We start from the raw sequence: 16,224 nt of genomic DNA on the forward strand, positions 1-16,224 counted from the left end.
TGGGTTTAACGTCGCTTTTAACATTATTCCAGTTATATCACGGCGTGTCAGCTTAATGTCAGCTATATTTGTATCAGGGTCTGTAAGGCAGACTAAGCAATGATATTACGATTTACAATTCCCTTATCCGTTTACTACATCGCGCGGACGCAGCCGTTTGCTGTACCTGCAATAGAGATTGTGGTGATGTGATGGTTGAATTGGATTTAGACCATGGCTCCTTTGTCTTGAGTGTGGATTAACTAACTGAAGTATCGGTTAAGCACCACTTGGCAATGAATTCTCCTTTCTTTCTGAGGTTCTTTTTCACCTATCATTTACCTTGATGACTGAACAATTCCATGAGAAACGTGTGTCGCCGCGAAGTCTGCACCGAAGGCTAACACATTTAGTCTGCTGCCATGGCGACATAGAATTAAAAGTGACAAAACCCTTTCCATCTTAATAAGAAATCTCTGCAAAAAACAAAAGTCGATTTTACGATTCCAACTGTCACGAGCATGTGTTTATGAATCACTATCAAATTGTAATGATACCAGGTGAGCGTATCCTGCCCAACCGGTGGCACCAATCACAAACACATGCAAAGGCAAATCAACATCTTCTTGGAAAGAGTTGTATGAAGTTCTTTGAAATTTTGGCAGAAATAGCATGATCGATTGTACCTAAAAAGTTGTGAAATGTAGACACCAAGGGCTGGAGCTGCTCGACATAGGGAAAGTTGACTATTGGAAAGTCATACCTCTTGCCATTAGGTCTTGTGTTTTGCCTCTCTGAATCTTTATGCATAGATCTAAACATGAAGCAGATGAAGCGGTCTCACTGGTCTCCTTTATTTCTAATTCAGGTGGGTAAATCAGGGGAAGGCATTTAGCTATTTGAAGGTTGTTGAACGATAAGAGATTATAGACATACCTGTAGTTAAGTTAAACCTCTTGCCAAAATGACCTTCTTTTGACCTTGCCAATTTGAACAGGAATTCTGATTCAGATGCACAAAGAAAGAGATCAGCAAAAAGGTGACACAATTGATGCCCATGGGGATGCCTACTTCTGGCCGAAGTTATCCCAAATGTCTTACCCCTAAGTTTACATAGATGTTATAAATGTTTGTTTGTTTTTTGCTTAACGCCGTACTCAGCAGTATTCCAGCTATATGACGTTGGTCTGTAAATAATCGAGTCTGGATCAGACAATCAGTGATTGACATCATGAGCATCGATCTACGCAATTGGGATACGATGACATGCATCAACCAAGTCAGCGAGCCTCATCACCCGATCCCGTTAGTCGCCTCTTACGACAAGCATCGTCGAGTTTTACGACACGCATGGGTTGCTGAAGACTTATTCTACCCCGGATCTTCACGGGTCTGTTTTAAATGAGGACATCCAGAGCTTGTATGAAATTAGCAACAGTTGCTAAACGTTTGCTTACATCAGAACTAATAATTAATCCGTTTTCGAACTGCTAAATATCTGTTTTATGCTGTATGGTTTGTTATTCTCTGCATTGTACGTACGTGTGATTTGTTAGATTTTCGTTTAACAAAACGAAAAGATAGAAAATAAATAATTATTGCTATTATCTTCATGCTACTATGTTTGCTCATAATAGGCCCATCAACATGGGCAAGTAATATTTAGGTGATTGATAAATGTGTTTGAGTTGGTCCAAAATGAATGGGACAATATCAATAACCCGAGTCGGCAAGGTGCACGTGCGAAAGGCTCGGCGAACAAATTTCACGTGCATCAGACAGGGTGACTCACACAGCGTTCTCACAGTTGGGCAGAGAGTTCCTGAATATCTTTTAAAATACCCTTAACAAAACAATCTTTTAAAGTATTTTAGGTGCTATGAATGTTGGCCATGGTTTAAATAGGTTAGATTACTTTGATTCCGATGTTCAATCGTTGAGCGTCTCGGGGTTTAACTGATCATTTCTCAACGATTATAATCGTATCCTCATGGTCTAACCTATATATAATTATTGCACATACACAGCGATTTGTGTACGTGCGTGTACAAGTTTGTATAGTGCCATATCCCCTTAATGCCGAGCACCAGGCAGGGATACAACAATTACCATCTTTTGATATTTTGTTATGACGCTGCGGGTATCGAACCACCGACATTACGTTCTCCGGGAACACGATCTATCAACTTGACCACGGAGGCGGTCTAACAGCCACCGGCTCGCTCACCAGTCATTGCTGACTTAATGAATCACACAACATATATGTTAAATTTAAGCAGTTGTTTTTATTAGCTGTCACGATTGCACATCATCCCAGCATTATCTGCAAATAATTAACCATAAACTACAGGCATCCGAAACAGTTATACATGTATTTATTTATATAATTTCGAAATTTGAAAGACATATAAACCATGTATAGTAAGCCTGGCCATTTAACATCTTTTTATCTCATCCGTCCTTCAGAATGAGTTATTTACAGTTTTACATTTTACGCAAAAAAAGTTGGCAGACTAGCTTGTTTCCGATTCCATTTTGAAGTTTGCATATGATAAGTTAAGAGAACTATACAAATATGAAATGTCGTTAAAGAAAATACTTGATCATTTCATATGATTTTAATTACAGAGACATTGGCAATAATTCTTCCATCTGAAAGTGAGTGAGTGGTTCTACGCTGTTTTGTGTAATACTGCAGCAATGACATGGTTGGGGACACCAATATTAAGAAATTCCTTTTCTGATGTCGCGAGCCATGATATTGCTGGAAGATTGTTACTAACGGCCCGAACTCACTCACTCACTCACTTCATTGCTGACTACACACGTTGTCTAGCTTCTTCTGACTGCTGCTTGTGTTGTCCTGGAGCACACTCGAACGATGCACGCCCGATGCCCATGACGACGACAGAAGGCGCACATCATCGACAGCAGGACAGGGGTCACCTTAGGCCTTAATGTATCATCTGTAAAATATTTAATAATAATCTTTATATTTAACCCTAACCCTAACCCTAACCCTAACCCAAACTCTATCATAGCCCCCCCCCCCCCCCCTAACCCTAACTGGAACAGACAATCCAGTGATTGACATCATGAGCATCGATCCACGCTATTGGGGTACGATTTCCTATGATTATGAATGGGATATGATCATTTTGATTATTTGGAGAGTTGTGTCGCTTTAATTTATCTGGAATAACAAAAGTCACATTTTTGGCATGTTGAAGTTTATCATCCCCTTAACGTAATCTACTTATAAGTAAACTGTATCTCACAGCATTCTTAGCACATTTTTTACATGGCCGCCACGACAGCCAGTGAATCGTTGTGAAACTGTCATATACAATTGGTGGAATGCTGAAAACCTTAATTTTGAGTTTTGATGTTTCACCACCAATAGTGAGTGAGTTGGGTTGAACGCCGCTTTTAAAAGTATTCCAGTTATATCACGGCGTGTCAGCTTAATGTGGGAGGAAAGCCCCAATTGATGCAGGTCTAAGACGTTTACCCCTTCGGTGAAACCCACAAGCACGGGAATGGTGCTGAGAAACCTAGAAACATAATCGGGGCGAACTGGGATTCGAATCCACAATCATAGGTTTCTGGCGTGCCCAAGGGACTCAACTCTGTACAGCGAATCGCGGCGCCTTAGACGGCTTGGCCACCCGTGCCCCCAAAGTCTATATGAGATATCTATCATAAATATATATCTGATAAAACACATTACCTATTCTTCTTCGTGTGACTGAGGTGTCTGAAATACCAAAAACAAAGGCATTAACAAATTGATAAAATAGATGCATTTAATTAAAATGGATAAATGATGTGTACTCCAAAACACATTCCATCATCAGCAATTTACAGAAATGATAAACAAAATGAAGGATTAACTTTAAGCAAATGTAGGTCTATCATCACATGTTGCCTTAGTATTTCCCTCAGATTTCACATCTTCCTGAGGCTACTTTGACCCGTTCAGGGCATGTTGTTTCAATATTGTTACCAATCCTCTGTGTTTCTTCTTTGTGTTGTGGGGGCGGTTGGGTAGCCTAGTGGTTAAAGCGTTTGCTCGTCACGCCGAAGACCCGGGTCCGATTCCCGACATGGGTACAATGTGTGAAGCCCATTTCTGGTGTCCCCCCCGCCGTGATATTGCTGGAATATTGCTAAAAGCGGCGTAAAACCAAACTCACTCACTCACTCTTTGTGTTGTGAGCCGGTGTGACATTGAAATTGAACCCGCGTTGAAAAGTGATCCGGGAGTCGGTATTCAACGTTGAAAACATACCCGGTCTCAGTTTTCAACAGACCAGGGTCAGTTTTCAACAAATAAACAGCGGCGTTTATGCTCAGATTTACGGTAGGTTAAGAACAGGACATTCGCTTCGGGGGTACACTGTGAGTGTGCCTGTTGCTATTCAGAACATATGATCATATGAGAGTAGGGTTCATTTCCGGAAATTAACTCATAAGCTGTTCCATATTACATGTGGATTCAGATTACTGAGTGAGTGAGTGAGTGAGTATGATTTTACGCCGCTTTTAGCAATATTCCAGCAATATCACGCATTGTACCCATGTCGGGAATCGAACCAGGGTCTTCGGCGTGACGAGCGAACGCTTTAACCACTAGGCTACCCTACCGCCCCTCTGATTACTGATAGTGCCCTACGCTGTTCATACACTTCTTAACTATTTGGGGATTTTCGTTTCCACGCTAACATATTGTACTTCGTTCATTTGTAGGTAGGGTTCGTTTGTAAAACACAACTCTTAAAGGGGGCGGCGGAATCAAGTAAATCTTTCAGAATTTAAGATAATCAAGTTTGTTTCCTTTCACAATTTTTTTGAACATCATAATTATACTGAAGCCTATGAGCAGCTGAATTTGGATGTTCGTTATCACTACTGTCATGCATATATACAGACATGTTTATCTGGACACATTGTAATACTTGTTCTGCATACACATAGTGTCTATCTATGAAGGTGTGCACGAGTGGTCATAAAAACGGTTTTACTTACATGCGTATTTTAAACTATCAGATAATTCCGCATGATGTCAGGAGGTAGTGAAATATGTGCATATTTGCTTCATGTGTACTGGTTCAATACCCGCATAGCATCTATAGATGTCAGGAGGTAGTGAAATATATGCATATTTGCTTCATGTGTACTGGTTCAATACCCGCATAGCATCTATAGATGTCAGGAGGTAGTGAAATATATGCATATTTGGTTCATGTGTACTGGTTCAATACCCGCATAGCATCTATAGATGTCAGGAGGTAGTGAAATATATGCATATTTGCTTCATGTGTACTGGTTCAATACCCGCATAGCATCTATAGATGTCAGAAGGTAGTGAAATATATGCATATTTGCTTCATGTGTTCTGGTTCAATACCCGCATAGCATCTATAGATGTCAGAAGGTAGTGAAATATATGCATATTTGCTTCATGTGTACTGGTTCAATACCCGCATAGCATCTATAGATGTCAGGAGGTAGTGAAATATATGCATATTTGCTTCATGTGTTCTGGTTCAATACCCGTATAACATCTATAGATGCGTGATCATGTTCCCCTTATACTGAGATATTATAAGTGTCAGTGAAAGCTGCGGTGAAAGCCATTTAAAACCAAAAAAGGTTGCTGCCTATACTTGCCTTGATTTGGTCGAAATTGTCTTTGTCTTTCTGTTGAAAGAGATTCATACAATATTAACATTGCAGAAGGATAAATGATATATACTAACGTCTATATTTGAAAAGGTAAAAAAGGTCAAAGTTCACGTATCAGTTACGTATCTCTCTCTCTCTCTCTCTCTCTCTCTCTCTCTCTCTCTCTCTCTCCACCCCTCGCTCTATATTGCCCTATATATATATATATATCCTCAATATATCCCTCTCTCTTCCTATCCCATCTCCTTTTTCTCTTTATCTCTATGTCGCCCTCTCTCACCAGTCTCACTCTCTACCCTCTCTCCTCAATCTATCCCTCTCTCTTCCTATCCCATCTCCTTTTTCTCTTTATCTCTATGTCGCCCTCTCTCACAAGTCTCTATCTCACTCTCTGCCCTCTCTCCTCAATATATCCCTCTCTCTTCCTATCCCATCTCCTTTTTCTCTCTATCTCTATATCGCCCTCTCTCACCAGTCTCTATCTCACTCTCTGCCCTCTCTCCTCAATCTATCCCTCTCTCTTCCTATCCCATCTCCTTTTTCTCTCTATCTCTATATCGCCCTCTCTCACCAGTCTCTAACTCACTCTCTGCCCTCTCCTCAATCTATCCCTCTCTCTTCCTATCCCATCTCCTTTCTCTCTCTATCTCTATATCGCCCTCTCTCACAAGTCTCTATCTCACTCTCTGCCCTCTCTCCTCAATCTATCCCTCTCTCTTCCTATCCCATCTCCTTTTTCTCTCTATCTCTATATCGCCCTCTCTCACCAGTCTCTATCTCACTCTCTGCCCTCTCTCCTCAATCTATCCCTCTCTCTTCCTATCCCATCTCCTTTTTCTCTCTATCTCTATATCGCCCTCTCTCACCAGTCTCTAACTCACTCTCTGCCCTCTCCTCAATCTATCCCTCTCTCTTCCTATCCCATCTCCTTTCTCTCTCTATCTCTATATCGCCCTCTCTCACCAGTCTCTATCTCACTCTCTGCCCTCTCTCCTCAATCTATCCCTCTCTCTTCCTATCCCATCTCCTTTCTCTCTCTATCTCTATATCGCCCTCTCTCACCAGTCTCTATCTCACTCTCTGCCCTCTCTCCGGATCTCTACATCTCCTTCTCTTTCACCTTTCTCACACTTTCTCAACAATCACTGACAAACAAGTTTTCATGAACATTCAATCATTAACACAAACGAATTTTGTGCCAACATCAATCAATACAAACGAATGTTGTGCTCCACACCATCCAGAAATAACTGTGGGGCTTTTATCCAACGGGGATTATTTCTGGTTGGGTGCTTTTGATCTATGAAGCTTTAATGTACATGGGCTCTTTGCCCTACATAAAACAGGGCATCGAAATGTGTTCATAAAATAACTTTACATGATATCAATTGCCAGTAAAGTTTTGCCAATATGTCTAAACTGTACGATGAATAATGTAATTATTTGCCTTACCCATGTCTCTGAATGTTGCTTCAATTGAGAATTCTGAAACAAAACAAAAACGGCATTAACGAATTGAAGTCATAGATGGCAAATGATAACTGACATAATCATTTACTTTGTTTTCATGTTACAATGTGAAACACAAACACCGCAATGATACACAGAAATAATAAAACAAATAAGAACGTCCACTATGACATAGGCAAATTGTTTTGCCATAACACTCATCCATGTTTTTTGTCTTGCATTCGACACCAGGTCGTCGTGTCAATTGTTCTGCCATCAACACACACAGACGTGTCAATTTTTCAGTCACCAACACTCAGTCGTGTCAATCGTTCAGCCAACAATACACAGTTGTGTCAATTGTTCAGCCACAAACTCACAGACGTGTCAATTGTTCAGACACCAACACACAGTCGTGTCAATTGTTCAGCCACCAGCACACAGTCGTGTCAATTGTTCAGCCACCAACACGCAGTCGTGTCAATTGTTTAGTCACCAACACAAAGTCGTGTCAATTGTTCAGCAACCAAAACACAGTCGTGTCAATTGTTCAGTCACCAACAGTCTCTCGTGTCAATTGTTCAGCCACCTGCACACAGTCCTCTCAATTGTTCAGTCACCAACATTCTGTCGTGTCAATTGTTCAGTCACCAACATTCTGTCGTGTCAATTGTTCAGCCCTCAACACTCTGTCGTGTCAATTGTTCAGTCACCAACAGTCTCTCGTGTCAATTGTTCAGCCCTCAACACTCTGTCGTGTCAATTGTTCAGTCACCAACATTCTGTCGTGTTAGTTGTTCAGTCACCAACATTCTGTCGTGTGAATGGTTCAGTCACCAACATTCTGTCGTGTCAATTGTTCAGCCCTCAACACTCTGTCGTGTCAATTGTTCAGTCACCAACATTCTGTCGTGTCAATTGTTCAGTCACCAACACTCTGTCGTGTCAATTGTTCAGTCACCAACATTCTGTCGTGTCAATTGTTCAGCCCTCAACATTCTGTCGTGTCAATTGTTCAGCCCTCAACACACAGTCGTGTCAATTGTTAAGTCACCAACATTCTGTCGTGTCAATTTTTCAGCCCTCAACACTCTGTCGTGTCAATTGTTCAGCCCTCAACACTCTGTCGTGTCAATTGTTCAGTCACCAACACTCTGTCGTGTCAATTGTTCAGTTCTCAACACTCTGTCGTGTCAATTGTTCAGTCACCAACATTCTGTCGTGTCAATTGTTCAGCCCTCAACATTCTGTCGTGTCAATTGTTCAGCCCTCAACATTCTGTCGTGTCAATTATTCAGCCACCAACACACAGTCGTGTCAATTATTCAGCCGCCAACACTCAGTCGTGTCAATTGTTCAGCCACCAACACTCAGTCGTGTCAATTGTTCAGCCACCAACACACAGTCGTGTCAATTATTCAGCCGCCAACACACAGTCGTGTCAATTGTTCAGCCACCAACACACAGTCGTGTCAATTGTTCAGCCACCAACACACAGTCGTGTCAATTATTCAGCCACCAACACTCTGTCGTGTCAATTGTTCAGCCCTCAACACTCTGTCGTGTCAATTGTTCAGTCACCAACACTCTGTCGTGTCAATTGTTCAGTCCTCAACACTCTGTCGTGTCAATTGTTCAGTCACCAACATTCTGTCGTGTCAATTGTTCAGCCCTCAACATTCTGTCGTGTCAATTGTTCAGCCCTCAACATTCTGTCGTGTCAATTATTCAGCCACCAACACACAGTCGTGTCAATTATTCAGCCGCCAACACTCAGTCGTGTCAATTGTTCAGCCACCAACACTCAGTCGTGTCAATTGTTCAGCCACCAACACTGAGTCGTGTCAATTGTTCAGCCACCAACACACAGTCGTGTCAATTATTCAGCCGCCAACACACAGTCGTGTCAATTGTTCAGCCACCAACACACAGTCGTGTCAATTGTTCAGCCACCAACACTCAGTCGTGTCAATTATTCAGCCACCAACACTCAGTCGTGTCAATTGTTCAGCCACCAACACACAGTCGTGTCAATTGTTCAGCCACCAACACACAGTCGTGTCAATTGTTCAACCACCAACACACAGTCGTGTCAATTGTTCAGCCACCAACACACAGTCTTGTCAATTGTTCTGCCACCAACACACAGTCGTGTCAATTGTTCTGCCAACAACACACAGTCTTGTCAATTGTTCTGCCAACAACACACAGTCGTGTCAATTGTTCAACCACCAACACACAGTCTTGTCAATTGTTCTGCCACCAACACACAGTCGTGTCAATTGTTCAACCACCAACACACAGTCGTGTCAATTGTTCTGCCACCAACACACAGTCTTGTCAATTGTTCTGCCAACAACACAGAATCGTGTCAATTTTTCTGCCACCAACACACAGTCGTGTCAATTGTTCAGCCGCCAACACACAGTCGTGTCAATTGTTCAGCCATCAACACACAGTCGTGTCAATTTTTCTGCCACCAACACACAGTCGTGTCAATTGTTCTGCTGATTCATTGGACTTGCCCATGGGGGCCCTTTAGGAAATAGCGATCGAGGAGGGAGGCTACCCAACTGCCTCACGCCGCCCTGAACGTCTGTTACTTCATCTTCAGTATGTCGATCAGCAAACAAAAGGTATTACCTGTTTCACGTGGTCTATTTAGTCCTGTAAAAGCGTATTAAAATACGAGTTAAAATTGATGCATTGTGCATTGTTTGTTTTGTTTTGTTGTGTAACGCTGTTGTGTAACGCCGCACTCGGCAATATTCTAGCTATATGACGGCGGTCTGTAAATAATCTAGTCTGGACCACACAATGCAGTGATTGACATCATGAGCATCGTTCCACGCAATTGGGATCGATGACATGCATCAACCAAGTCAGCGAGCCTGACCACCCGATCCCGTTAGTCGCCTTTTACGACAAGCATAGTCGCCTTTTACGGCAAGCATGGGTTGCTGAAGACCTATTCTACCCCAGATCTCCACGGGACCATAGTCTCACTGATGTTCTGATTTGTCTGTAATTTCATCTATATAAATACCTGTCCGAGAAGCAGCCGGCATCAATCTGTCCCTTCCTGACCCCGGACGCGCCACCGGCACCGACATGACGACAGCAATAACACACAGGGTCAGTGTAACAGACAGCACGCATTTCCTCATCTTCCTAGCTTTTTGGCGCTGAAAAAAATTTTTTTTTAATAGTGAAGATAAAGGTAACTCATAGAGTAGATGCACAAGGCTTTGTGGCTCATCGGGGCGGTCGGGTAGCCTGGTGGTTAAAGCGTTCGCTCGTCACGCAGAAGACCCGGGTTCGATTCCCGACATGGGTACAATGTGTGAAGCCCATTTCTGGTGTCCCCCGCCGTGATATTGCTGGAATTTTGCTCAAAGCGGCGTAAAATCAAACTCACTCACTCACTCATTTGTGACTCATCGGAACCTTTCTAGAATATTGTAAGGGGCCATGGGGTAGCTAAGTCGTTAAATCTTTCGATCGTCAAGACCCAGATTCGATTCCCCACCTGTGTACAATGTGTGAAGCCAATTCCTTGTGTTCCCCGCCATGATATTGCTTTAAACGGCGTAAAACTATACTCACTCACTGGAATATCGTACAGAATAAGCGAAAACTATGTCTCAGTGCTACCGAAGTCACACCATTGCATTCACGGACAGACTGACAGACAGACAGACAGACACGTGGTTCTGTATGTCTCACCTCTGTGATATACATTTAGTTTGTAACGTATATACATATCTCAAAAGTACAGAACCATTCATATTATTAATTATGAGAGACACTGATACCAGTCGTCGCCATTTTGTGGGACCTGTGAAGAGCCGGGGTAGAATAGGTCTTCAGCAACCCACGCTTGCCGTAAAAAGCGACTATGCTTGTCGTAAGAGGCGACTAACCTTTACAGGTAAAATGATGATAAATATACGTATGTTGTCATGTATGTATGAGACGGTCTAAAGCCTTGGGTATTTGCCCAACACATGTACACGTGTCCCTAGGTGATGACCTCCCACCGGCCCGTGCATTCTCACAGATGCCAATGTTACCTAAGTTTGGGGGGGGGGGGGGGGGGGGGGGCTCAACTACTGCGGTTATTGTACTTTATTGAGATATGCGTTCACGGGGTATCAATGAAGATATGTACTGCATCATATTTGCTTGAGAGATGATTGAATAGTTAACAGCTATGAATCGGGGTGAGTATTGGATGGTTGGGATTTTTTACTTAAGGCGTATCTGTTGTTCTACAGATGAGTTCTTCATCTCACTCAACTGATGACGTATCGGAATCTGTTATCACCCAAGGGTGTGATAACTTGTGCAACGAGGCTGATATCTACGCCGTTAGGTTAACGGTACTGACGTTCTTTGCCCCAAGTCATTGGTTCCGGCGTGTAAAACAGTGACGCGATCACCTTCACCTGATGGTACGGTAGCCACATGTAGTCAGTGGAATGATTCTTATTCACCCAGGTTTCATCAAGGTAAATGATCTGGAAGCCCTGACTGCGGTAGTTATGACTGGGGCGGAGATAATTTGACCGTACAGACAGGATGGAATATTTTCCCCGGAAAGCTGCTCGGTCATCGCCACGCGCAGTTAATCGAAGTCCCATCCCGGGAAGAGCAATAATTGATGTAGTCCGAAACATTAGATGTGTCTTAATTTCCTCCCGAATTCTGCTACAAGTCTGGGTACTTTCTGCTCATAAAGCTTGTACACTGTACGTCTGATCACCCCGTATCAAAGCTGTTTAATATCATGTTACCTACCGGTTTTCTTTTTGAGATGACCCCTACTATTTGTGTTGTATTTATCATACCGTAGACGTGTTGGTATAACCGCCCCAGAGATTGGCCAGTTCGGTAATACATCCTATCTAAACTAATAAATGTTTTCCCTCTATCTCTCTCGAGTGTAAAGAACTTGTATAATAATTATCCCACCACAGACTTCATGTAGTGTGCCATGGCTATGGCATGGGTGGATACAGTTTTTTTTTAAAAGGGGGTGCACAATTAACATCTATTTATTGTCTTTGGTGGTAATTTATACAGAAATAAAGATTTTCTTCGAAATAAAAAGGGTGTGTGTGCGCACCCCCGCACCTCCCCACCCCCCCACCCCACCCCCATCTCTATATCCGCCCATGTATGGCTATGCACGTGTAATGCAGCATTCATCGTGGAAGTCATCAACAAATACAGCGTCCTTTTCTAATGTTTTAAAGAATTTATTTTTCTAGACTCATTTGTTTTTTTTTATTGGATTAGATGTTTTATGGAGACTACGTTATTATTTCTAGAGTCTTGTACAATTGTATAAAGGACTCCTTGTTACCGAAAAACAACATGAGGGTAAATCGATAAACTCGATATTTCAATAGCAACAGTCAGTGAAACATTCTATCCTGTTTTAACGGACAAACAGCATTTTTCAGGCATTTCCCACAGAATAAGATATTCCATTAAACAGGATCAAGGCTTTATGGCGGGTCTACTCAGCATCTTACGAATTTAATGACGGGAAAGTTAACAATGCGTCTTGGCTACACACGCCGACGGCACAGTGGATTGATGGTTGTGACAAATTTGCCTTGGCATATTATCGGATGAAGAAACTAGACTGCCCTATGTGCATCTGAAAGGCGAGAATAACACACACTAAACAAAAACATATTAATGCCCCGACTGTTGCAAAACATTTTAGTTCGTGCACCGCTGTTGTCTTGCAACTTTTGTATCAGGGGTTTACAAGCACTGTGCTTCGTCAGTCGTTTGCCACCGGTGAAGTCTTGCTTTTCATTATAGTCGCAATATTGTTTTTTTCCTATTGGTTAAATCTTAAACCAAATTCGACCTGGGGAGATACATTTGCAAGCAGTGGCAAGTTAGAGGGGGCTATCAACACTCCAATAATCCCCAGGTCTGAGGGGTTTGTATAATGTAACCATGGCAACCGGATACTTTGACAGATTTTTGGCATTGACCCAAGCACGGGGTCGTAGCCAGTGCGACTTTTTGTCTCAGATCAAAGCTAGCAAGAATTCCACGTAATATAGCTGGTTGATATTCGTTAGCATTGCTAACATTTTCGACTGTAGTTCATTTAAATGAGTGGGAGGGAAATCTTGAACTTGTTTGTGATCAAGTAGGCGGTCAAAACATTGAAATGTCCTTTGTGTGAATGGAAGTTCAGCATTCCGATGAGGTCACATGGGTTAAGGTCACCTGAACAAAGAAAATCCTTCTGCGGAATATAACACGTGTATTTTCATGTACACTGTTGTTTGAGACCATGTGGATAATAAACTCTCTTCTATTGTCCTTTTTATGCCCTGACTTACATACAGTAGTTGATGTATAGTATTTATCATGCACGTTTCCCATTACACATATGACCGCCTCCGTGGTCTAGCGGTAGAGCGTCCGCCCGGAGAGTGGAAGGTCCGGAGTTCGATCCCCGGTCGCGTCATACCAAAACGTTAAAAGATGGTACTTGTTGTTACCCTGTCTGGCGCTCGGCATTAAGGGGTTAAATTGTAACAAGGACTGTTCGACTCGGAGTCAGTATACTGTGTCTGAGTGGGGTATTCATGTTAAACTGCGGCATGGTATCTCAGTGAGCTAGCACTAAATCGGTATCTGTCCGGTCTAGTACAAGCAGCCACACACACACGTGCATGCACGTCGCTATATAAATGCAATAATCTTGGACGCGACATTAAACCCCATTTCACCTCACCTCACCCATACACATATGTCTGGGAAGAGAGGGGCTTGAATTATACACATACACAGTTTGATGTTTGTCTGAAAGGGCAAAATATTACCGATATCATGTTAATCCCGTTCATACAATGAGTGAATATGGTTTTACGCCGCTTTTAGCTATATTCCAGCAACATCACGGCGGGGGACACCAAAAATGGGCTTCACACATTGTACCCATGTGGGGAATCGAACCCGGGTCTTCGGGGTGACGAGCCAACTCTTTAACCACTAGGCTACCCCACACGGTTAATACGTCGTCTTGTACGTGTTCTGTGTAATTCTGGCTTTAAACTGATCCTCTCATTAACTGATTGACAGATCGCACAGTTCACCCTCATTACAACAGCCATGATGAATTTACAGCTATTGACGCCACTCAAACAATGAAGCGGATGAGTGAGGGTCTACTATTACAGACAGGACAAGAAAGGGTTATTAAAATGGCAAACAAATTAATTTTACAATACCATAATTTTCCTCAATAGGCATGTTTATAACAATATGAACGACGGCGGTTTCAATTCATTTCATGTTTTACATCTTACACCATGTTTTTGACTATTCTGCGATTATCTCCCTTACACGCTGTATTTGATAAACACTGAAGTTCCAAAGGAAATGAGCGGAGTAGCTTATTCAGGCAAAACATGGTCGCTGAACTGACTGTTGTGAATAGTCACGTGGGTACTTTCTCTGTAAGTATTTCTAACAAATGTCGAGCAGTTCAGGGTTTAAATAAAACTATAGCTGAAAAACTAACCACATCTAATTAAACTTACCAGTAGAAGGGGCAAATCAGTGTCCCAATTCAAGTAGAAGCGTCCGCCTTATAGACGAGTCCTGTGTAACCCAAGGCGAGGCGGCAGGTCAAATACCAACATGTCACGGCGAAATTGCATGTGTCATATTATCCCCACTAGCGTGAAACTTGGTATGGTTTCGGGGAACTGGCGTGGTCGCTCTATTCCGTTTAAGACACCACCGGCGATAAGGTTTAATCACTTCCCTTCCGTGTTTCCTGTACGTATAGCCAGTACTATCAAGCAAACTGTATATCTTGGTGCATTACGTAAAGTGAGTGAGTTTGGCTTTACGCCGCTTTTAGCAATATTCCATTGGCTTCACACATTGTACCCATGTCGGGAATCGCACCCGGGTCTTTGGCGTGACGAGCGAACGCTTTAACCACTAGGCTACCCGACCGCCCCTCATTACGTAAAGCAGAGGCTGATAGAGGATTTGAAAAGGGGTCCTTCAACATTTAAGGTATCTGAATAAAGAGGTCCGCCAGTGTTTGTTTGTTTGACACCACCGGCGATAAGGTTTAATCACTTTCCTGGCGTGTTTCCTGTACGTATTGCCAGTCACTTGTCAATCAAGCTGACTGTATATCTTGGTGCATTACGTAAAATTAGTGAGTATGGTTTAACGCCGCATTCAGCAATATTCCAGTTATGTGACGGCGGTCTGTAAATAATCTAGTCTGGACCAGACAATCCGATGATTGATATCATGAGCATCGATCCACGCAATTGGGATTGATGACATGCTTCATACCAGTCCGATCCCGTGAGTCGCATCTCACGACAAGCATAGTCGCCTTTTACGGCAAGCATAGGTTGCTGAAGACCTATTCTAACCCGGATCTTCACGGGGAGACAAGCATGGGTTGCTGAAGACCTATTTTACGCCGGATCTTCACGGGGAGACAAGCATGGGTTGCTGAAGACCTATTCTACCCCGGATCTTCACGGGGAGACAAGCATGGGTTGCTGAAGACCTACTCTACCCCGGACCTACACGGGGAGACAAGCATTGATTGCTGAAGACCTATTCTAACCCGGATCTTCACGGGGTGACAAGCATGGGTTGCTGAAGACCTATTCTAACCCGGATCTTCACGGGGAGACAAGCATGGGTTGCTGAAGACCTATTCTAACCCGGATCTTCACGGGGAGACAAGCATGGGTTGCTGAAGACCTATTCTACCCTGGATCGTCATGGGTCAGGTCCGCCAGTGTAAAGACGATACCTACGTCCATTTTTTATTGGACCAAATATCTTTCCTCGTTTGTATACGTTTCTATTATTAGGAAAGTCGCGCTTACTTGATTTGGTGACGCCAATAATAAATTATATTTATTCATTATTTCGATTTTAGTGAGTGAGTGGGCTTATCGCCACCTTGAACAGTACTTCAGATATATCATGGGGAGTCAGGTGAATGAGGGAGGATGCCCAAAGGGATGGGGGTCTTAGATGTTTACCACTTTACGCGGTATGGTGCTGACAAACCTATAAAAGCAT

At 42.8% G+C, this 16,224-nt stretch overlaps 1 protein-coding gene across 2 annotated transcripts; it reads right to left on the minus strand.

The window, feature by feature from the left end:
- Positions 1 to 2,244: 2,244 nt before the first annotated feature.
- On the minus strand, positions 2,245 to 14,841 carry LOC139471203 (uncharacterized). Of its 2 annotated transcripts, none has more exons than XM_071253489.1 (7): positions 14,697 to 14,841; positions 10,163 to 10,301; positions 7,120 to 7,152; positions 5,653 to 5,682; positions 3,710 to 3,736; positions 2,788 to 2,945; positions 2,245 to 2,302 (listed from the first exon to the last, which is right to left on the minus strand). In XM_071253489.1, exons 2-6 carry the CDS (start codon positions 10,281 to 10,283, stop codon positions 2,812 to 2,814), a joined length of 345 nt encoding a protein of 114 aa, XP_071109590.1. In that variant the 5' UTR covers positions 10,284 to 10,301; positions 14,697 to 14,841; the 3' UTR covers positions 2,245 to 2,302; positions 2,788 to 2,811. The 2 variants fall into 2 exon arrangements, with proteins under 2 accessions (XP_071109590.1, XP_071109589.1); XM_071253488.1 differs by having other exon boundaries at positions 2,807 to 2,945; positions 14,697 to 14,839.
- Positions 14,842 to 16,224: the final 1,383 nt, after the last annotated feature.

Source organism: Haliotis cracherodii, unplaced genomic scaffold (assembly GCF_022045235.1).
Source record: "Haliotis cracherodii isolate W230 unplaced genomic scaffold, xgHalCrac1.p SCAF_22, whole genome shotgun sequence".
Classification (NCBI taxonomy): domain Eukaryota; kingdom Metazoa; phylum Mollusca; class Gastropoda; order Lepetellida; family Haliotidae; genus Haliotis; species Haliotis cracherodii.

Excerpts from the sequence above, each read along its gene's own strand:
- LOC139471203 (XM_071253489.1), bottom strand. The coding sequence starts at position 10,283 with ATGAGGAAATGCGTGCTGTCTGTTACACTGACCCTGTGTGTTATTGCT. Across the intron at positions 7,153-10,162 it reads GCCGGCTGCTTCTCGGACAG|AATTCTCAATTGAAGCAACA; the intron begins GTATTTATATAG and ends GTTTTGTTTCAG. Across the intron at positions 5,683-7,119 it reads AGCAACATTCAGAGACATGG|AAAGACAAAGACAATTTCGA; the intron begins GTAAGGCAAATA and ends CTCTTTCAACAG.